The sequence below is a fragment of the Hypoxylon fragiforme genome (genome assembly GCF_022984875.1).
Source record: "Hypoxylon fragiforme strain CBS 206.31 chromosome Unknown GGS25scaffold_2, whole genome shotgun sequence".
Classification (NCBI taxonomy): Eukaryota; Fungi; Ascomycota; class Sordariomycetes; order Xylariales; family Hypoxylaceae; genus Hypoxylon; species Hypoxylon fragiforme.
In genome coordinates this window covers 1,974,420-1,997,502 of record NW_026054757.1, presented here as the reverse complement: position 1 = coordinate 1,997,502, position 23,083 = coordinate 1,974,420, and the positions used below count along the sequence as shown (strand labels likewise).

Genomic DNA, 23,083 nt, shown 5'->3' with positions numbered 1-23,083 from the left:
TCAGGACACAAAAGAGGGCGCGGAGAACTATAAGCATTAGTTAGCCTCACAATAACGAAGAGAAGGTGTTGTCTAGATTGGTTAGTTAGGGGCTCAAGGGACTTACGCTTCATTTTACCGCAGCGCGCCTCTTGCTCCTCGGCGCGCTCTTCATCGGACTGGGCCGGAAGGGCCACCGGGATCCACTCCGTAACGCTGGTAATGCGTAGCCGGTGCTCCTCGATTAGGCCAGGACGTTCGTCCTTCTCGGCGGAATCCATTTCGTTATGGGCAGACATGGATGGAGACTGCATGATTCCCATCCTTTGGATTCCAGTCAAGTTAGTTATTTGTCATTCAACGTTGGGTAAAATGGCTGATGATGTGTATATGTTCGAAGACGTTGTTTGGATGTTTGGATTGAAAAGGAAAGTGTAGATGGAAGGGAAGTGAAGGATAGATGCTATGGAACGAGGTAATTGGATAATATAATAGAAATTTGTGCCGGTGATAGATATTTGATGATGATGATTATATGAATTGATAATTGTGTAAATGGATGTGGTGATGAATGTGTGTGATGGGAAGAACGGATCAAGGGATAGGATGATGGTGAAGGAAAGGAATCAATTGACATGAGAGATGTATCGAGGGAATATGTATAAGGCTCATCGTGTATTGTAGACAAGACAATATCAATTGAAGTAGAAAATACTTACGATTCAATCGTGATCTTGAAATATTCTGAAGTCGAATTAGTGGAAGGTGTATTGAAGAAACGAGCGTAGGTATGTCGAAAGACGATAAAAAGAGTGTATGGAACAAGAAATAAAAACAAATGCTTTATTTTTTGTAGTTGGAAAACAAACGAACGAAGGTGTGGGCGGTTTAAAAAAAATAAAAAAAAAAGGAAAGAAAGAAGGTCGACGGAGGAGGGAAGTGGGAAGCGTTTTATAATGGTTGGGGTGGGTTCTGATTTTGGTGCTGGCACTGGGTAACGCGAGAGAGGTTGTTGGATGCCTGAGGGTGCGGAAATTTCATGAGGAGGTGGACGCACTTCACAAATAAAGACGAGTCTCGTGGAAATGCGCAAATATGCAAAAATGTGCTGAGATTCGAGAATGAGTCGAAATGGAGAGAAACAAGGCAATGGGAAAGGAGAGAAAAATTAGCAGGAGCTTTCACTTACAAGATTGAAAGGATGAATATCGATAGATATCGATGAATGCGTTTTGGCAATTGACTGGGTCGATTCGGAAGTTGTTTGCGTTGGTAGAAGTAAAAGAAAATATGTGTTTGGGTTGAAGTAGAAGGAGGGCGGGAAGGTTGTAGATGAGTTGTTGTTCCAATTTTGAGATGGGAAAAGACGTCCCCCACCGGCCAAACTCGCACAAGACCAATCATACGCGGCCAATCAATTAATTGCCTTAGGTAGGTACCATCTGTTCGTCCCATATTGTCCAGCTGACGTCCAGGGCATTCATTATTGTCTAATTAATCGCATCTGATCTATTATTCTTGTTGTTTACGTTTCGATTTTTTAGATACACTCAAACAGCCACTTGCATGAATGTCTCTCACGGCTATCCATTGATATCATGGATGCTTCTTATCATGATACTCTTTTTCGTTTATATATATTCTTTTCTTATAGCATCATATCGTCTACCACCAGGCAAAATTAGATATCGCACTCTTCAGATCAACGTGACCAACATCAACAAACATCCACTTGATACCAGCAAACCTCTTCCATCGCCTCAAATAGTACAAGTCTATGTTATACAAATGAATTGCCTATTTCATCTATTCCTCCCATGGTCATTAACTGGGAGGCGAAGACTGTAGTGGCATTCAATGAGAAGCCTAAGAGCTACAAACAAATTGCTCACACATATGATATTATTCCTGGGATACTCTTTTTTCTTATTCACATTGATAACCACTTATATAAATGAAGAAAATTAGAGATTCAACTTAGTAAAAATGATAGGCCTACATAGGTCCATATTCTTTTTTCGTGATAGCAACTTCGAAGCTTTCACGCTGCCTTTATATTACGATCCTACACTTGACATACGACTTAATGGCCTAGCCATTAGATAATACCATCTTTCACGATGGCATATCTTTTATTAAAAAACGATTCTTTTAAAACATGACTGAATATTTCCATAGCGACGAAATACATAGGAGTACGTAAATTGCACCAGCCAATGAGCGTTGGTGTTTAGTCCCAACTGAGCACTTGAGGTTCAAGATTCGCAAGAGCCTCAGGTACGGGAAGACGCTAGGAAGCCAAGTACTGCCATAGGCGTATGCATACCTTAGAGGTACATTGTTTTCCACTTTGATGATGTACCTTTCTAGGCCTATGCACTATTTTGACGTAATGTGGCCCAAGCTCCTCACTAGCGTCCATGTACAGTGCATTCAATGCACAGTACCTAATTGGTGGATCCATGGATGAACTCTTTTTTCTTAAGGGTTCAACGTTGAAAATCAGTACAGTATGTACGTATCTGGGGTATCTGCGCCCCTAGGTGCGGATCATAGAACCACTGGGGTGAAGCACATAGTGCATGCGCTTACAGCCTGCACAGGTTACCTAGGGTATTAAGCTAGGTACCTAGTATGCACACCAAAACTTTGATACAGTATATGTAGGAAGCACTATGCACTATGTTGATAGGGTGGCATTAGATAAGCAAGGAATACCTACATACTCACTATTAGTACAGTACGGTGACAGTACCTAAGGTACAGGTATTTTAGTACCTGGGTCCTGGGCACACGCGACATTGGAAATTGATTGATTGACTTTTGCAGGGCTCGTCGCGTAACACCTTCCCCGAGAAAAGACCATTTTATCGTCAATCATCCCAATCAATCAGTCAATTAATCAATCCCTCACTCATTTTTATTCTTTCCGCCAAATTCCTCCCACCAACCTTTTCCTCCTACCCATATCATCCCACTCCAACTAACCCGTCTTTCTTCAATACCGATTGTAGCCTTCTGTAATTCAATCTGATCCATATTTTCTGGTGTCGTTTCGCGCTCGATTTTATCCTATACCTCCACGACTTTATTCGTCCGCCCCGCTCCCCAGGACGAGACGAGACGAGACGAGTCAAAGTCATAGTCGCACGCATCGAACCCTGCCGCGACTTACTGAATCAAATCTAGGAAATATACTACAAGATCATCCTCTCGGCTAAGAAGTCAACTGAAATACCGCTATGGCGCGTCGTAGGGACGAGGTCCCCGAGGAGGACGACCAGGAAATGGAAGAGGAGCTTGTCAGTCTTCAATTCAACGAGACTTTATCATGGCGCGCAGGAAAGCCAATTGCGACTGGCGAGCTTCTGCGTCGTCTAGAGAAGCTTTCGAAGGAGTTGGTTGATCTAGACCAAGAGACCATTGACAAAGAGTCTCTTACCCACGTCGCGAAAGAGCTAGCTTCCCCTAATCTCCTATCCCACAGGGAAGCTGGAGTCAAAGCCTTTGTTGCTGCATGTCTAGTAGACATACTGAAGCTTTGCGCTCCAGAGGCTCCTTTTACTCCAAAACAGCTAAAGGTTTGTTGAGTGATATCCATTCACAGTGACTTATTGTGCCGATACTGACTCTCAATCTTCCCTGCGGTCTAGGAGATATTTTCCCTCTTTGTCAAGACCATCCTGCCGGCGCTTTGGGACCCGAGTAATGCATACAACACGCAACACAAATATGTCCTCACATCTCTTGCCGAAGTCAAGAGTATTCTTTTAATCAACGATGTTACAAATGCAGAGGAATTACTACTCCACCTATTCTCATCATTTTTCGATGGCATTTCAGGATCCTCCAAAGCTGCATCGGGAGAACAAGTCGCCAAAGATGTCGAGTTTCACATGACAGACATATTGGTTACCCTGGTTGAAGAGAGCCCTTCTCTCTCGCCAGCAGTGTTAGACGTTATAATGGCCCAATTCCTGCGAGCGGCACCCCCAGGAGGTCACCGGGAAAAGTCAGACGCTGGCGGGAAGCAAACGACTCTTCTACCTAAAGAGGAGCCAGAAGCATATGTTATGGCCAAGACGGTGTGTAACTCGTGTCCAGAAAAAATGGCTCGTTATGTGGGTCAATACTTCAGTGAGGTGATTATGGACGTCTCTGGAAGCAGCGGACATGGCAACGGCCACAAAGACGATGCCGGTTCGGACGACGAGGATGGTACCACTGGACCATCGGAGGCAGACTTTAGGGAACTACGGAAAGCACACCAACTTCTGCGAGAGCTGTGGCGAGCAGCGCCTACGGTATTGCCGAACGTTATCCCCCAGGTTGACGCTGAACTTTCCGCCGACAACATACAACTACGATTGCTGGCGACTGAGACATTGGGCGACATGATATCTGGTATTGGCGCCGCAGGACCACCTCCTTCTCCAGAACTTGACCCGGCCGCATACCCGCCTCTAAAGTTGACGGATGAGATTCCAGACCACCCGGCCACTAGCATTCTTACCACACCGATATCACCCCTATCATTCGCACAAACACACTCGCAAGCATTCCACAATTTCATTAGCAGAAAGAACGACAAATCGCCATTGATTCGGGCGGCGTGGACAACAGCGGTCGGCTATATTGTCTCAACTTCCGCTGGCAATATAGGTCTCAGTCGCGAAGATGAATCGGTATTCGTCAATGGTCTGCGAGACAAACTGAACGATAACGATGAGAAAGTGAGATTAGCTGCCGTTAAGGCAATCGAGACCTTCAACTTCCGTGACATTGTCACGAAGCTAGCCTCAATAGGGGGCGTAAGTAAGGAAGGCTCAGTCCTGTTTACTCTTGCAGATCGCTGTCGAGATAAACGTCCGTCTATTCGTGTCGAGGCAATGGCTCTCTTGGGGAAGTTATGGGCCGTAGGCAGCGGTGAAATAGTAGCTGGGCAAGAATCAGTCATCTCGGCCCTGTCAGGCATCCCTTCTCGAATTTTCAACACATTCTACGCGAACGACTTGGAGCTCAATGTGTTATTAGAACGTGTTGTATTTGAATGCCTCATCCCCCTTTCTTTCCCGCCGCCCCCTAAGACTAAGGGATCCAAATCATCGAACGGCGGTTCCCAATCCCAGGCTGCCGATCCGACTTATGACCAAGACAGGATTCGTGCCGAAAGAATCTTGTTGCTGGTCAAGGACTTGGATAGCAATGCCAGGAAAGCATTTCACGCGTTACAAGCACGGCAGCCACAGTTCTCAAAGGTGCTGGAGAACCTAGTCCGCCAGTGCGATGCTTTCAACGGAGGAAACCCAGAGGGCAATGCGGATATGATCAACAAGAATCTGAAGAGGACAATTCAGTATCTGGCCCAGTTCCTTCCCGACGCAGTCAAAGTTGAGGCGGATCTGCATAACTTTGCCAATTGGCATGACCGCCGCTGCTACCAATTGATCAAATTCGCTGTCTCCACGGAGAGTGACTTCAAGACCATGCACAGGGCTGTAAAAGAGTTCGTGAAGAGGATCCAGGGCTCACCCAAGCCTCATATGCTGGAAACCCTATTGCCCTTGATATATCGTTCCGCCTACATTATGCTTAACAGAAGCCACCTCTCCACCTACATGGATTGCTCTAAGAGCGATAGGGACGGGCTCGGCGCTGCGGCCCAGGAGATCACAAACGAGATTTCCCAGCACAACCCGGATCTTTTCAAGACACACGTTGGACAACTCTGCAAGGATCTGGTAGACGGCGCGCCAAATGCTGATAAGACGAACGAGACAGCTATGGTGGAGACCCTCAAAGCCTGTTCCTCGTATTCGAAGAAGTATCCTGACGAGCTTCCCAATGACCGAAAGTTCACCCAAGCATTGATGAGCTACGCTTTGCATGGAGAACCGGCTAAAGCTGCTAAATACGCCGTAGGTATTATGATGGCCAGGAAAGACGATAAGAGTATGGTATCGGCAACGGACCTTCTACAAAGGATTATGAAGAACTGGGGATACGACTCGCCCCATTTTCTCACCAAGCTTGCGGCGGTTAGCCAGCTTGAACTTTTAGCACCCAAGGTGACAGCTGACGCTAACGATCAAATCATCGACACAGTCCTTGAGGAAGTCCTACTCAAAGTTCGCGCAGATGCTAAGGACTCAGATCCTGAGTGGGTTGCCGATGCCGAGCTTGACGAAGAAGGTCAAGTTAAGTGTTGGGCACTTAAATTGTTAGTCAATCGCCTTCGGGGTACCAAGGACCAAGAAGAGGCCAAGGAACTCGCGAAACCGGTCTTCAAACTCCTTCGAACTCTACTCAAGCAATCCGGTGAAATGTGTAAGGTCAAGGATACCCCTAAACACCACAAGGCCCGTTTGCGACTCCTTGCTGGTCAGCTCTTCTTGAAACTATGCACTCTGAAGCATTTCGAGGAGATATTCTCCCATACCGACTTCAACCAATTGGCTTTCTTGACACAAGACCCAAGCGCCATGGTTCGTCGTCTCTTTGTCGAGAAACTTCAGAAGTATCTCGTTCAAAATAAACTGCGACCTCGGTTTTACACGATGATATTCTTGACGGCATTCGAGCCAGACACTAGTTTCAAGAATCAGATCGAAACGTGGATACGATCTAGGGCTCGTTTCTTCCGAGATGCCAAGCAAGGTGTTATGGAGTCAACGATGGGCAGGCTAATCTCACTGTTGGCACATCACCCAGATTACAGCACAGAGGTGGACGACTTGATAGATCATGCTAGATATCTGCTATACTATGTTAGCAATATTGCTACCGAAGCTAACTTCGGCATGATCTACAAGTATGCTGAACGAGTGAAGCAAACGAGAGACGGCATCACCCCAGCAGAGAGTGAAAGACTCTACGTAATCAGCGATCTCGCTCAGAGCATCTTGAGAAAGTGGCAAGACAAGAAGAACTGGATCTTTCAGGCATATTCTGGCAAGGTTGGTTTGCCTATAGGTTTGTACACGGCACTTCCGAGTCACAATCTGGCCCAAGAAATTGCCGAGAAGCAATACCTTCCAGAAGGCCTTGATGAAATGCTCGACGATCTGATGAGGTCGATTGACAAGAAAAAGGTACAGTCATACAACTTTTACAGCCCCTTTCTTTGCACTTCGAACTAACGAAATCACTTTTTAGAAACGTAAGGGGGTAGATGAACGCGCTGAAGGGCAGCCTGCGCAAAAAAGGACAAAGACAACGGTCCCTAAAGCCACCCCAAAAGCGAGATCAGCACCAAAGGTTGCCAAAGGCCCTTCGAAGAAAGCTGCCGTAAAATCCGCCAAGGCTGCTTCTAGATCAAAGAAAGCTACTTCATCGTCTCCCGCCGTAGATTCCGCAGACCGTAGGCGTAGTGGCCGTTCTAGGAAAAGCTCCACGTATATTGAGCGAGACTCTTCGGAAGACGACGAGGACATGCTGGAGGGGGTAGCAGCATGGGAGTATTATGATGAAAAGGGGAACCCCATGCAGGAAGATCAAGATTCCTCGGATTTGTCGGATCTTGAAGAGGCCCCCGAAGCTGCAAAGGAAGGAGAGGCGGAAGAGGAGGAGGCGGAAGAGGGCGGCGAAGTAGAAGCACAAGAAAGTGAGCTCAGTGACGTTGAAGATAGCCCGGAAGAGGAGGCCCCTCCGCCATCCCCGCCGAAAGCAAATGGACGAAGAGGTCGCGCAGCTGCTTCTCCTGTTGCAAAGACAAAGGCTCTGGCTTCGAGACCTGCGGTCAAGGCGAGCGCGGCCAAGGGCAAGTCATCGCCCGCTGCCAGTAAGGCGAAAGCAAAACCAATTCCGACGACGAGGGCCGTCAGCACCCGAGCTACGCGATCTAGAAAAGCAGTAGCACAGGATGAAGACGATCATGAGGACTCGGAATAGGTTGCAGAAAGCATAGGTCTGTCTATAAGACAGTAAGGCCATGGTTCACATAACCATGGCAAGATCTTGACGGATGAATGCGAACGCGGAAAGAAGGTTATATCAGGATACAGGAGAGAAGGGATACTACCTTGGCACGCGAACTTAAAATTTACAACATTCCCCCTACTCTACATACCTACCTCCTTAGTTTACGTTTCTCGACTGTAAGGACATGAAAAGTGGTGACGTTTTAAAAGCAGCAGCAAGAAAGAAGGATGAAATGCAATGATGATATCGGTGTGATTTTAGGCGGCGGGCTTCGGATCTGGTTAAGGGGGGGTTTTCTTCGTGGAGGCTATTGTTGTTGTTTGTCGCTTAGCTTTGCATCTGTTCTTTTTTTTTTCTTCCTCATTACGGAGAAAAATCCTAAAATTATTATATCAAATGCCTTGTTCTTTTTTTTAATGGGAATCTTCTGTCGATTCAAGGTTAGGTATATCTACCTAATGCTATGGATCTAATGTTCCTGCTCGGTTTTTTTATACCCTTGGTCGTGTGTATACAGTTGTAGTGTAGGTACTCCAGGCATCGAGAGAATATGATGTTCCTGTTCTTGCTCTGCTTGCTTTCTTGCTTTACTTAGTTTGCTTGATTGTGGATGTTGATGTGAGTGTTTATGCTGGCTTTATTTGCCTGCCTGTCTGCGTATCAACGCAACGTAGAAGCCGAGTATTTATAGTAACCTAGAGGGATAAATAGTAGGTAGAGCTAGCCAGGTAGGCGTACGAAGAAAGAATCTTAAGAAACGAAGCAACCGGGAAGGGCATTTGCTCGAGGCCACGATAGCACATACCTACATATAGGTAGGTAAACTACGTCTGCTCATCCATATATAGAGGTCCCCAACCCTCATGGATATCCGTTCACGCCCAAGACCTAAAATGCAGAATACCTTTTATTATACAGTATAACGTGATATAGTAAAGTATCGAGGAATAGATCTGAGATATATATCGTCCTCTCACCCGTGTGGAAATACGCCCTTCCCCCTTTTCTTGTTCTCACCAAAACGACGAATTTCCTCGTCTCGTTCAAGTCAGATATTCAGGATACGAACATTCATACCTACGAATACTACAATACACTACGTTCTTCATGCTATTTATATATGCACATTTTATGGTAATTCATTCATCTCAAATTATGGATATTAAAATAAACCCCCATTCTCATCTCATGTCGGCAGGAGAAATTTTGAGTAATCGATCGACCTTTTTATCACCACCCTATCCTGAAATCTATTCACGTACACACTACCCATTAACTACCTATTCCTGGTAGGTAAGTGGTCCTCTTTTCGTACATTATAGACCGCCCATCATAAGCCATTGATTACTCCCGAACTCCGTCCAAGGATTGGTCGCCCTATGGTTCTCTCTTCCTCTTTCTTAGAAACACGACATTATGCATCCTGGCCTATTTCCGGACCTTCTCCCTAGCTTTCCAGTTATCTCGGATGACTTTGCTATGATTCTCGAGCTCGTCGCGGGTCACACCATCTCGTATACTGTCTATCACGCTGCTGACCACCGATATGTGGTTACCATCCGGTTTGTCGTCTCTGAACCGGTAAAACCGCCACCGTTTCTGGTTATCCATGTAAACCTCTACCACACGATCGTCGAGGGGGTCACCTAGGCCCTTCAATATCTCCCATTCACTGTCTTCAAGATGTAGTGTGTCGTAAAAATGGTAATTGCCACTACCATGATTCGCGAGCAGGTCAACTTGAGGGGTGGTTTCATAGTCGATATAGGGTGTCGTTATGCCCTCCGCACGGTCTTGTTCATCTGGTTCCACCATGGGGAACTTCAGTTTCCACACAAAATCGACTGTATTTTCGTCGGCATCCTTCCATTTTAAGATGTGTGGATCTGTTCCGGGCTTATACTCGCTGTGGAGGGCTGTGAAGATAAGGCCGTCGTTTTCGTGTTTTAAATGCTTGATAACTTCCTCGAAGATCAGCCGAATTCCATAAGCCATCTGCATGTCCTTTAAGTTGATGAAGAAGGGTTGGTATTGCTTCTCCTGGGGGTAATCATCTAGTAATTTCTTATACGGCTTGAATATCTGCTCGTGGAAGTAGCCGAGTCTCTTTTGTAGCTCTCGCGACATCATTGATTGCCCATTGAAGGCCAGGCAATCAAAAACTAGGTATTGGGGCTCAAAGCGTCCATCGCCCAGGCTGTCCATGACCAACTCTCCATCTAGAACCGTGCCTTTGTGGAAGGCTTGGTGGTTTCCCGGGAGAGGAAAGTGTAGTGAGCCTGCCTGTACATACCAGTACTCGTTTCGGCGGTCGATTAGATAGTGGGTCTCTTGGTTATTCTCGTCGGCGGTAAGGTATAGGAGGTAGCGAATTCCATCGGACTTTTCGCAGACGTAATAGCTGTAACGCAAGGCGCAAGTTAGTCTCACGCAGAGGCTAGGCATCGACACAAGTCGTGAATGAAATAATCAATTACTTACTCTTCACGCGTTAAAACGTCCAAGTGCTTCCTCGTGAAGCTGACGGGTTGCGCACCAGGAAAGTTGATTGAATTCCGGTGAAGAAGACCGGCGACTTGCTGGCGCAAACCTATAGCTACATCATTGGGAACCTTTAAGCCCGGTTCATCGATGGACTGTATTGGGCAATTCATGTTGGACGAGTGTTGAACGAGTGTTGGAATTTCGAGGGAGGTGAGACACCTTGAGGTAAGGCAGAACAAGGCAAGACAAACAAAGGTTTGTGAATGACAACTAAGTATTTGTTTCGAAGAAGGAAATGATGTGGAAGCAAAGCGACTCGAGGGGTAGAGAAACACCAATAGCTACCTAGGTAGGTTGGTAGGTTGGTAGGTTTCAGGTATTATGTAAATAAATGGTAGGACTTGAGGTAGAAAGGATGAATGGGAAAAGTAATTGAAAAGAAGAGTTCAAGTTGATACAAGGGAAAGACTGCGGTAGATTGACAATCATTGACCTAGGTTAGGTACTGTGTAGAATCACGTGGAGAACAAACTCCAGTTCATCGCATTCAATAGATCTTCTTCCCCGGAAGTCGCAGTCGAGGCTACCTAGTAAGGCTACCTAATACTCCCATCGCAAACCAGGTGCGCGGAAGGAGGCATGCGTCTTTAAGCTTCATTCCGCGATAGAGAAACGCGGAAAGAAGCAAGGCTACCAAACTCAAACGTGAATTGCGCCGCTACCACCTTATCAACTAACTCTATCAGCCGTTAATCCCTGTAGCAACATTGCGCATGCATTGGATCCACTTGGGACCATTAACCAATAAGAACTGTATAAATAACCTCCAATCAATGGCAATCATCTCTTTAGTCCACATGCATACTTCGTACTGTACATACATACAGTGTTTACTACGTAGGGCAGATTGTAGACGATATCATAAACCCGCAAACCTGATCACCACATAGATACATAATGAATATCCGCAGAAAATAGATTGTCGGGTTTAAATAAGGGGTTATCTCTAAGTACCTATGTAGGGAAGGCTTACATATTATACGGAGTCGACGGCTCATATTGATACAAACTCCGCGCTCGAATTCCCCCCCCTTCAACAGCATTATTGGCATTGAACTCCCCACGTGGACTACCGACATTCCGAGCCGGCCGAGAACACACTCTCTCTTCTTCTTCTTCTTCTTCTTCTTCTAGTAAAACACAGGTCTTTACAGGGTTCACACAATGCTCTCCAGAAAAACGCACGTAACTCCTTACCAATACCGCTCTTGTAGTTTGCCTTCATTACGTATGATGCCATGAATTTTGACTTAGTGGAGCTGGGCATGGGATTGATACCTTATGTATCTACGCGGTCCCGCCAGCTGTGCTGTTGGCTAATGTGAGCCGGAGCTCCACTTTCTCCTTATGTACCTTGTTCTTGAGGTGGACTTCAAAGTTCGCAGCTGATATGTCGGGGCCTGGCGTATAGAGCTTGCCAGGACAGTCAAGACAGCGAATTCGGGGGAGGAAGTAGAACCGTATGTGTGGAGGGACAGGCTGGTTTGGCTGCGGAAGGGTGGCAGCCATGCCTGTGTTGCTGTCGATCGCAGTGTATCGCATGGTTCCTTCGAAATGGTCATTCGCGTAGGCTGGCTCCTGTTTGAATCTCTCAAGCGCCGCGACAAGCCACGCAGGTGGAGGGGGCTGTGAAAGGTAGTGAGTATGAGTGCTGGATCGCCAGATGACAACAAGGCCCCCCGCCAATCGTCGACCTAATTTAAAGGTCATAACGACTGCTGGAGAACCTAAAGAGGGAGGGGTTGGGGTGAGGAAGGGATGAGTGGAAAATATGTCTTACGGCAACAGGAGGGGCCCCGTTTATTGGCGGAGGGGCATCAACACGCCCGACCTGTCCAGGGGGTATAGTGTTCGAGGGGGTTGTCGCAGGGATTGTCGAAGTCGGGACGTTCGGTGTAGAAGGGGGAGGCATGCTATTAGATGCAGAAATACTATGAGCACGAGCATGAGACTGTGAGGGTGTCTGCGATCCACCCGGTGTCCCTTGCTTCAACTTAGGATCGCGCTGTGAGATTCTCCGTAACCTCTCTTTATTCGGAATCTTAAGTGTCACATAAAAGTGCTGAGGTTCTTCGGTATCTTCTCTTGTCAGTTCGCGTCCAAATCTCCTAGATGTTCGGGTCTCGTGATGGTGTATTGTGGCTTCCGGGGTCTCGGACCGGCCGAGGTTCGCCATCCGCTGTTGAGCGGCAGTCGCGGCACCCCTCATGCCTCTCGTCCTTGTCGTACCGGGTAGTTGTGATGCTGCGGGCGAATCGGGGCCCGAGTCGTCACTCTCGTCAGAATCAGAGATATCACCATCACGTGCACCCGGACCTCTCCTCCGCCCCGTGCCTGGTGCACCTGCAACTCGCTTGTAGAGCCTGCTCTCTTCTACACTAAGTGCTGCGCCCGGAAGTGTAGACGACACGACGAGGGTGCGTATGGTTCTCTGCCTCTCCTTTAGATCGGGCAGCGTGGGTCCACCTCGTCTGTTGATAGACCTCTTCTGTCTTCTTTGTTCGCGGGAGAAGACCGTCTCGTTTCGTTCTAGGTCTGCTTCGCTGAGTTCGTACAGGTACGGAGCGTAGTCCTTGGCTTGTTGCTGGGGTCGGAACACCGAAGGTAGCGGCGATTGGAGGAAGGCTGAGATTAAATCTGGATCTTCAATGGGCCTACCATCGAATGGATGTCCGATGCTATACAAACTCCGAGTAAAAAGCTGGGTCTGTTCCCGGATGCAATGGGCTATAGCAGTGGTAAACTCCCCTGAAAGTGCTAGATCTTTAGCCATACTCGCCGCAAATTCCTCGGGCGAGTTGAGGGGATTGTTAATCTCCCATTCAAACTGATCAACCAAGGTATGCTGTCCAATAGTGATATTCAATTTCACCAATATCCTCATCTCATCGTTCTTCCAAGCCGAATAAGGCAACTCGGGATCTAACGCGTCTTCGTCGGAGAATACAAAAGGGTAGAAGTCGTTTAGCTGTTCGTGCATCTGCTGGATAACTTGGTCAAAAACGGGCTGGGCAGCGGGTGGCTTCAAGCCCATATCCTCTACCAAGTGCGCAGCAAATAGTTCGGCGCCGACAATTCTCTCGTGGAGATTCCACGTGAAGGTGTCGCGCAACTTGATCTTATCCCAATCCACATCTAGCCTGACGGGAACCAACTCCTCATGTTGTTCGGCCTGCTGCTTCATGTCCTTCCTCTTCCATTTCAGAGCAGGTGCCTGTCGCTTGCCGGGTGGAGGTTTTTGGTTCGGGTATACCAAGTGCGACTGTGGGCCAATCTCGGTTCTTCCATTACCATAGCCACTATAACCTTCGCCAAAAAGTCTACTAGGTGTAAACCAAGCTCTGTAATCGGTCCTTAACAGCTTATAATCATTGATCATCTTGAATTGAGACTTATTATGTTCATTTTGTCTATCTTTGTCGCTGACCATAGCAGCAGAGTGTATGTGATCTCGAGCAATGGCCTGGCCTATTAAAAACTGTTTGAAGGTGTCCTCATCGCGACCTGAATGGCCGCTAGGGTTTGAGTCATCCGGCGCATCTGACTTATTCTTAGGAGGAGAAGTTGACGAATTATCCGATTTTGACATGGACGAGGCCGCGGCGGCAGAACCCACAGCGCTCGTTGGAGCGGGTTCTGCATCCTGTTGAGTCGCCATAGTTGACTTAGGAGCCTCACATGGAGGAAGGTATTTCGTCAAGCTTGACAGTGATGGATCAATCACTCTCGATGTACTGATTCTTGTGTTGGCTTAGTTTGTTTTGTGTTGAAAATTCACGGGTCAAATTGCGAATTGGCGTCGCAGTGCACAACGGGGCCGTCACTAGCACTAGATGTCGGCAGTGAAGGAATAGCAGATCAATTGTTGCGCGCGGTGGTAATGGTGGTAATGGTGGTAATGGTGGTAATAGTATTCTGTTCGCGATGGATCGGATTACATAGAAGAGCGCTTGACTTTTTGGGGAGAAGGATGTTCTTAATCCTTAATAGTGGCTGATGAAGACGAACCGCAAATAGGAAGAAGAAGAAGGCTGGACACGCGACGAACCGCGACCAAAAGAATTAGAGGAACATTATAGGAAGTATTAGGAACATGAATTTTGGCGTGTTATTCAGCTAAATCTTAAGTACCTCTTTTGAATTGTTACATCTACATAGTACTTTTATTTCATATTGCTATCTAGCTACATAAATGACAGTCAGCATACATATATCGATGTATTCTCTTAGCGGGGTGGATACACACTACAGTGTGTAGTGTCAATGGTCGGACACACGGACCTGCAATCCCCCTTACCTATGTAACTACTATGTATTAACTAAAGGTTAAAGAACGTCACCAGGTCGTCAGTCACAATGCTGCCCCTCTCTATTGCTCGCACAAAGCCCCGCAGCTAAACGAAAATACCAAAATACCTGTGACCTATCCGATTGCTTATTGCACCAGACCTTACCTTTTACCTCTTACCTTGCCCACTTCTACTTCCACTTTCTCATTTTAACCACTTGCTACCAATACATCCAAGTCATATTTCTTGTTTTAAAAAAAGTAAATAAGCCAGTATATTATTAAGAAGTCGCCATGTCCGACGAGAAGGAAATTGGTTCGTCCGTCTCTTTTTCTTTAAAGCAACCTCGACTTGAGCAAAGCTTTCTATGAACTACCCCACCATCGAAGCTATCCGTACCTCGTTCGAGGTCTCTATACCCCCCCTCTATTGACCTCACGAGACTCGAGATAAGTCAACCCGTAGCTAACTCGTGCCATCTTCTAGACTATTCCCTGGCAAATCCAGACACTCTGACCAAATACAGAGTAGCTGCTACTATCTCTGAAAAGGTTCTCGCCGCCGTATCTAAGCTATGTGTTGCAGGCGAGAAGGTTGTCACCATCTGCCAGAAGGGAGACAAGCTCATTGAAGAAGAAGTTGCTAAAGTCTACCGTACAACCAAATTGAAGGGTAAGCAGGCAGTCGAATCTGAATCCCCCTTTTGATATCTTGTAAATTTCCACTCATGCTAGATATATGCAGGATTTTCCCATCCCACCACTGTATCCCCGGCTTCCTATGTGACACCTTATACTCCACTAGCCTCTGACACCGCCGAGGCGAATGTCGAACTTCAGGCTGGAGAGCCTGTGAAAATCCAGCTTGGCGCTCAGATTGATGGCTTTGGTTCCATTGTCTGCGACACAATATTTGTTCCGTCCAAAGATCAGGCTGAGGATGTCATCACCGGCCGATCTGCCGATTTGATACTTGCTACGCATTATGCCAACGAAGTCCTCCTACGGCTCATAATTCCACCAGGGGTATTAGCGAGCGGAAGTGATGAGGAAAAGGCAAAGGCAGCTGCAGCCAAGCCCCCTACTCAGACGAAAATTACCTCCATCCTGGACAAGATTGCTAAAACCTACGAATGCAACCTGGTAGAGAGCACAACGTCGTGGCTCTTCGACCGGAATGATATCGAAGGCAAGAAGAAGATTGTCCTCGCTCCCGCAGAAGGTTCCAAGGGGGATGGCACACCCGAAGTGGGAGAGGTATGGGGTGTAGAGATGGGTATGAGTCTAGGGTCAGGCAAAGTCAAGAACATTGACCAGCGAGCAACTCTCCTTCGTCGGACGAACAACACCTATATCTTAAAGTCGCAAACCGCGCGCAAGACTTTGTCTACCATCCAGACCAAATTTGGCCACTTTCCTTTCAGCCTAAGGCAACTCGAGGAAGAAGGAGGTGATACCAAATATAAGGTTGGAATTTATGAAGGTGTTCGCCAGGGGGTTGTACGGCAGTACGAATTAGTTGGTGACAAGGACAATTCTCCAGTTGCCCGACTATTAACTACACTTGGTATGACTGCGGGCTTTCTTCGTCCCCTCATTTAAGTCCCTACAAGCTAACACAAACAGCTATCACAAAGAACGGCATTTCAAAACTTGGGGCCCCACCGGCGCTAGACCTAGACAAGGTCCAGTCAGACAAGAAGATCACTGACGAGGAGGTTCTGAAGATACTGGAACAGCCGTTAAGCAAGAATAAGGGCAAGAGTAAGAACAAGAAGAAGAAGAAGTCTGCCAAGAAGGGCGTGGATGATGAGGAGGAGAGCGAGGAGTAAATACGTTCATGGCCTGGGCACTTGAAAGCACGCATTCCGCAAGTCAGTCTCGCCTCAGTCGTGGTTGGTACACATATGACCAATGGCGCCAGGGCGTTGTATTCCTACGCCTGTCGATTAACAGTTCTCGCGTGCTTACCTGGCTCAACATCCTAACTTGAGTTGTTCTGAGTTTCACGAAACGGCCCGAAAGCTGGAAACGCATGGTGGATCTTGCGTGATCAAGGAGAGAATAGGTTATTCAGGTCTCGACATCTGTGTTATTAGTTCCCGTAGAGGAGAAAGACAAACAAAGAAGAAGAAATATAAAGCATGCTGAAGTGAGATATACGAGATATATGTATATACCTACAGATGGGAATCAAATCCTGACCGGAAGCACTCAAATTGAGGACATAGCCCCACGCGGCGAATTTATGCTAACCATCTACGGATCTAGACTCCTTAGTACTTACAAATAAGCTACCCAAGGTATGGCAGTATGCATTTGTCTAGGTAGATTGGCAGTGACATGGCGGATAGTATTAGAATAGGGACGCTACCATTATGATTACTTATCCTTAGAAGCAAAATGGGTGAAATTCAGTTTCTAGCGGTGGGCTTGATGACGTGAATTTGCGGGCTCGGGATTAGGGCGCATTGGTGGTTTCGCCCAAATATTCTTACAGTAAGGGTGAGTCAGGAACCCTAGGCTTCTACGTGGCGTGATCGTCTTCGAGGGTACAACTACACGATAGGAAACGGGATAGATGCAGCAGGGAAGGAGGGAAAGGGGAGCGGGATAAGCCGGTTAAAAGATGGAATTTATATATCTGAAGGGATCATATATAGTATAGTAGATAGCTACATATATAGTGGATAGTATATAGATAGAAATCTTGAGATAAACTTGAAAAAGGGGAAAGATGAAGGACATGTGATGGGTGGTGGTGTTGATTTTAATCAGGTGGTATTGGCGGCATTGGTGGTATTAGTAGTGGTAGTTACTAGTGGTAGTTACTACTCAGGTATGTAGGTATGTATGTAGGTATGTAGGTATGCAAAATGATTGATGGTTGATGGGAATAAATATCTGGACCGGGCAAGTGCAAGTCAAGGTATGTAGGTAGGGTAGGTAGGGTAGGTAGGGTAGATAGCCCAAGGGCAGGTACGGTACTCCGTACTTGATTTTAGATGATGAGCTCAGGGGAGGCAAGAACAACATTAAATTTCCCTCTTTCTTCTTCAAAGATCAATTATTTGATAGTTAGTACTACATATGTAGTAGCATACATACCCTCCTAGAAAACTACTAGGTACACTACTGTCCTAATCATTTGCATAACTTGAAAGTCAAAAGAACAGACATCTGGAGCTCAATAATTTCAGAACATACCTAGGTACTTACCCAATAGTTACCTTTGGAAAAGATTTCCGACATCTGGATTTTTAAAGGGAGCATTTGAAGATTTGAAGATTTGAAGATTTTATGAAAAGAAAAGGGGATTAATACTTGTTACCTACCTAGTAGTATTACTACTGCTGCTACTACTAGGAAGGTTAGGAACATCTGGAAGGGTAGAAGAAAATTGAAGTGCAGGCCCTCTTGATTAGGGGGGGTGGAAAGTTGAAGGTACAATACAGTACATGTTGCCCAGTGCTGTACCCGTGGGCTTTTTTTTTTAGGTAGTGTGTTCGCCCCTGGTCGTGGCGGGCGCCGTCCACTCCGAATTTTGGAGCTCTGGAATCTCGCATAACCCTCCCTTCGCCCTACCGCGTAGGACAAACACCATCACAGAAAAAGCGCGACGAAGAGCCCCGTCGATAGAATTCATCGACGTAGAAAAGTAGGTTTAGTACCATCAAGTTTCAAAAGATTGTAAGCTAATACCTTTGAGCAGCTGCACGATTGATTCACACGTTGTCGCGCGGGCTGGTGAGAAGAGAGGCAAACGAACAAAAGGGGTGTGCGCTCCCCCCCTCCCCTAAAATCTCAACAGAGAGATAAAAAAGAAGGAAACCTTAGGAAGAAAAAAAAAACATACAAGAGCTACGGTCGCCCACTACAATGTCCACAAACCACAGAGCCAGCCGATCCCGGTTTTCGAGCCCTTTACATTCGAGCTCGCCTTCCGGACACAATAGAGGATTTACTAGTGAGGGTCAAAGATCATTCATGCAGCGCTGGCTCGAACCGCCGATACAGAACAAAGCCAGTTTCCAGGAGGCAGGATTGATCAGAGGCGGAGTGGTCGAAAATATGGCACCTCTCGGTACGCTTCCTAAGGCAGCCATGCAAAAAAAATCTCCTCTTAACGGAGATCCGTTTCCACCTCCTGTCAAGACTCGTATTGTTCTTAAAAAACCATACATCGCTACTACCACAACAGCACCCGAGAAAGCGCCACGCGTGAGAGACGCATCGCCTAATGAAGAAATGAATACAGAAATGGATACGACCGCTGATGTGGATGCGACGCCGTTGTCGCCCTTATCTCAGCCTCTACTGCCCACTGTCTTACCACTAGATGACGGAGCAGATGATGACTACGTACCGCAAAACCCCAAGTCGCGACCATTAAACACCTCAGTATCAATCTCAGTAACCCCCAACAATACGCGTCGCCACTCTGTCCGCCGACGAAGTGCACGGCCCAGCCCTACCCCCATGTCTTCTCCCATTCACCCACCTTCCCCTCCCCGTTTTCATCCACCCCCTTCCACTCTTAACCGCGAACCTGATAAGGACCTCGCAGACAAAGTTGTGGAGGCAGCTGTAGACGAAGCTCTGCGACATTACCGCTATCCTACAGCTTGGGCGTTGCGCTTGCTCTATGATGAGCATTCATCTGATCCTCATTTTGTTTCTATGATTGAGGACATCTATTATCAACGCGCAGACCCTGACACTCTCAAAGAATTCAACAAGCTTGTCTGTGATAAGAAAAAAGAGGGAAAGGTAGATAACAAAGGCTGTTACTACTTTGTGCCTCCTTCTACCGGCAGTGGCTTTACTCCTCACAAGCCCAAGACTGCACCGTACGAGGACATGATCAAACTGGATCTCAGTGTATTTCACGACACTCCGGCTGATGATCACGTCAGCAAGAAGATCAAGCTAGATAATGACAGCATCGTGAATGGCAATAGCAGCCCAGTTAAGATCAATGGAGCCAACGTCAACAGCCAGAAAGGTGGCACGACCAGCAAGTCGCCTAGCAAAGGAAAGAAGATGCGGACAGGATCAGTAAGCAGTTCATCGACACTGTCATCAGTTCCAGACGATGTCCCGGACGACTATGAAGAGTATATGGATCAGGTGGATGATGATCTCGGTGTCGCGCGTCCCAGTTCGAGTCCCCATCCCCGTATCAATCCTACTCCCATGGCTGCCGAGCCAAATAATGCACAAATCCCGGCAGACTCGACCCAGCCAATCAGCAACCAGAAGCAGAAACCCGCAGCCAAAAAGAAGAATGCATCTCTCAAGCATCCCTCTTCACAAAACACTCCTCGTCACAACCTTCCAACCAGAGACTCCAGCATGCCTTCTGCTATTTCCCATCCCACCACTCGTAACAAGCAGCAAGCAGCAAGCACTGGCCTGAAGAGCAGTCTTAAGTTTGATAGCAGATTTGGAGATTTGGATGAAACTGATGAACTTACTCAGAAAAAGCTGGCGAAACGACTCGAAACAATCAGTCTTACCAAAGATTCTACTGAGAACAGCTTCATTCGCGAACCTTCGCATTTGGAAGATCAAGATCTGTCCTTTGAGCTGGCTGTGCCACCTCCACCACCAGTCGTTGAGCAGAATCGCTTATCCCGCACTCCAGCCCTGAGTACCCGAGCTGCCCGAGCTGCTAAGCGACACAACGAGGATGTTGACGAGTCCATCTCGCCAATTGCATTATCATTCAAGGCTGATCTAGAGCCCCCATCTTCGACGCGCAACTCGCGGGCCGCGACGCCTGCCAATCTACGATCTACCAAGAAACCCCGAGCAGGGTTACGCGTGAAAAATTCGTAAGTTCCTCACCTTGTCCTTAATTTTCTTCTCTTTTCTCCCTTCTCTCCCCCCCCTTCTCTCTCCCTATATTATATGTTCTATCATGGGTTCCGATATGTTGAATTTGCGATATTCTAATCACAGCGTGACCCGACCGGATGTTGTGCTGTCACAAAGCAAGGCCCAGTCAAGTGGCGATGTGGCACCACATGATTTCACGTTGGGCCAAGTTCAACCTCTACGGGGAAATCCATCCCTGTGGACGATTTGGCCAAAGCCCATATCTATACCCATACGATTAAGAAATATTTTACTAATGAAGGTGTTTTTACACATGGCAGACCGATGAAGAAAAAAGGAACGTCTGCGGGAATTCCTCGCAGCAACGGGGAGCGACCGAGCCCTATAGGCAACAGTTTGGCACATAATTCAGTAAGTATAATTCATCTGTTCGTTTTGTTTTTGTCAAATTTACCCTTTCTTGTGAAAAGAAGGGAAATTGGAGGGTTGAGATTTGGGAAGGGAGACACAAGCGATGATTCTACCGCAACGTGTTCTTATGTCAGTTTCCTCGATCGTGGGCCGAGGGAGGCTTAGCCCTAGCTTTACAAACGCAAGTCCGGGCGGTGGCGATTGGATCATTAGATCCTTCCCCGATTACCGCTTGGGCCGAAACTCTACTACTACTACTACATCTACTACTACATCCACCAGATCATCCATCAGATACCCGAGTATTCCACGTTTTCAAGTTCATGCTAACAAAATCTATCAACTAGGACGAGAATGATGACTGCTGTTACACTTGTGGCGGCAATGGGGAGATAGTGTGTTGTGACGGATGCCACTATTCATTTCACTTCTTGTGCATCGATCCCCCAATGGACGGTGAGCGCATGCCGGACGAGTGGTATTGTAATGAATGCAAGCATAATTATTATCCACCCTTTGGCAAGAATGAGGGCATCTTTGCCTCCCTACTCGACACCTTGGACCGAAAGAATCCTAGATCGTTTCGTCTTCCTGAAGATGTCCGAGAGCAATTTGAAGGTGTCCGAACTGGTCCTGACGGCGAATACGAGGAGATTGCACCTCCCAAGCCCAAGTAAGTCCAAGCCATTTCAAACCATCCACTCAACTACCTAAGTAGTCAGTTCATTAACTCTGCTGGCTTTATAGATCCAACAAGAAGGGGGCTGAGGAACCTTTCGACTTTTATCGAGTCAGAAATGCTGATTCGCCTGTCTTGTGTCATCATTGCAAGAAGGGTGCCTCGGAAAGCCGCATGATTATTCCTTGTTCGGTGTGCGGGCTTCACTGGCACCTTGAATGTGTTGATCCACCTCTGGCTATACCACCAGTCCTTCGAACCTGGCGTTGTCCGTGCCATCCAGAAGATATGCTCGAGCAGACGCTCGCCCCGGCACACCGGCACCGCAAGATTAAGGATGTCCCAGCCATCGAGCAAGGTTACAGTAGAGGATTGCCCAACAACGGCTTCATAGAAGTCGACAATGATGATAGCAACGATGAAAGTGAACACGGTTGGGGCAGACATGTAAATTATGGCCGCGTTCAACGAGTGTCCGAGAAAGGCATAAAGTTAGACTTCATCCAACGGTAAGAAAGACGCGGTGGCTCTTCCGACTTTTTGATGCTAATCTAGTCTTGACAGTGTCCGTCAGAATCGCAAATATCGACAGAGTAGCCATCCTTATGGCCAGCGTCCCGCTCAAGCCGGCGCAACGCGCCCTACCCCCACACCTCTCAAGGCAGCAACCCTCGAGGAGCAGCAAGTGGCCCTAAATCTTGCCCAGCTTTCTCGAAACCAGGGTGATGGCATGAGTCAATTGCATCAAGCTCTGATCGTAAGTTATCATGCAACTCACGAAACCAAACCCCTATAACTGACAACGAATGCAGTCTAACGCGAGCCCCGCAATGGTCTCTATGATGGCAATGGGAGACGCCGAGCGCATCGCATCCGGTAAACTAGCTACAGTCGATGTTGCCTCTCTTCGAGCCATGCTCACTCAAGTCGAATGCCTTACGCAGGGCATTCGCGAAGTCTTACAAAGCAAAACCGCCCATACTCCAGAGACCGTCGCAGGTAGCGAGACCCCTAAAGCGACACGGTTTGATGCTCGCTTACCCAATGTCATCCCCGAAGATGACAATATGACTATTGTTGAAGACGATAAGTCTAGCACTGTTGGGAATAGTGCTTCTCACGACTCCGAGGCCGGCAGTGGCAAACCAGACGATAGCTCTGCCATGGAGGTCGACTAAGTCTAGGTGAACCCGTATGGTCTAGCATATACGGTGCACCTGTCTTTGACTAGTAACAATCCGTCTGCATTCCTCTCGGACAATACTGGGTGGAATTCATATTGATGATATCCCTAATTCGTTTGGCGTTGGCAAACGGCTCTTGTGTCCCCTCTTCCAAAGGACATAATATCGAAGACTTTGAGCACAGGTCATAGTGCACCATCTTTCTTACCAACAATTTCTACCATTGACAAAGATTGA

The 23,083-nt window shown here is 47.2% G+C and overlaps 5 protein-coding genes across 5 annotated transcripts; 3 read left to right on the top strand and 2 right to left on the bottom strand.

The window, feature by feature from the left end:
• Positions 1 to 3,041: 3,041 nt before the first annotated feature.
• GGS25DRAFT_123682 (armadillo-type protein) lies at positions 3,042 to 7,998 on the top strand. The gene is made up of 3 exons (XM_049256157.1): positions 3,042 to 3,560; positions 3,633 to 7,070; positions 7,135 to 7,998. Exons 1-3 carry the CDS (start codon positions 3,222 to 3,224, stop codon positions 7,867 to 7,869), a joined length of 4,512 nt encoding a protein of 1,503 aa, XP_049120105.1. The 5' UTR covers positions 3,042 to 3,221; the 3' UTR covers positions 7,870 to 7,998.
• A 1,261-nt stretch (positions 7,999 to 9,259) lies between these two features.
• On the bottom strand, positions 9,260 to 10,759 carry GGS25DRAFT_123655 (mRNA capping enzyme, alpha subunit). The gene is made up of 2 exons (XM_049256156.1): positions 10,381 to 10,759; positions 9,260 to 10,300 (listed from the first exon to the last, which is right to left on the bottom strand). The coding sequence occupies exons 1-2, from the start codon at positions 10,551 to 10,553 to the stop codon at positions 9,328 to 9,330; spliced, it is 1,146 nt and encodes a 381-aa protein (XP_049120104.1). The 5' UTR covers positions 10,554 to 10,759; the 3' UTR covers positions 9,260 to 9,327.
• A 544-nt stretch (positions 10,760 to 11,303) lies between these two features.
• GGS25DRAFT_475834 (SNF5-domain-containing protein) lies at positions 11,304 to 14,516 on the bottom strand. Its single transcript, XM_049259739.1, has 2 exons — positions 12,224 to 14,516; positions 11,304 to 12,069 (listed from the first exon to the last, which is right to left on the bottom strand). The coding sequence occupies exons 1-2, from the start codon at positions 14,099 to 14,101 to the stop codon at positions 11,731 to 11,733; spliced, it is 2,217 nt and encodes a 738-aa protein (XP_049120103.1). The 5' UTR covers positions 14,102 to 14,516; the 3' UTR covers positions 11,304 to 11,730.
• Positions 14,517 to 15,025: 509 nt separating this feature from the next.
• GGS25DRAFT_518222 (Creatinase/aminopeptidase) lies at positions 15,026 to 16,563 on the top strand (the record flags this gene model as incomplete). The annotated part of the gene is made up of 4 exons (XM_049263504.1): positions 15,026 to 15,047; positions 15,219 to 15,404; positions 15,477 to 16,298; positions 16,358 to 16,563. 4 exons carry the CDS (start codon positions 15,026 to 15,028, stop codon positions 16,561 to 16,563), a joined length of 1,236 nt encoding a protein of 411 aa, XP_049120102.1.
• Positions 16,564 to 18,162: 1,599 nt separating this feature from the next.
• GGS25DRAFT_123482 (uncharacterized protein) lies at positions 18,163 to 22,865 on the top strand. Its single transcript, XM_049256155.1, has 7 exons — positions 18,163 to 18,389; positions 18,444 to 20,568; positions 20,893 to 20,983; positions 21,331 to 21,656; positions 21,731 to 22,171; positions 22,227 to 22,419; positions 22,475 to 22,865. Exons 2-7 carry the CDS (start codon positions 18,611 to 18,613, stop codon positions 22,838 to 22,840), a joined length of 3,375 nt encoding a protein of 1,124 aa, XP_049120101.1. The 5' UTR covers positions 18,163 to 18,389; positions 18,444 to 18,610; the 3' UTR covers positions 22,841 to 22,865.
• Positions 22,866 to 23,083: the final 218 nt, after the last annotated feature.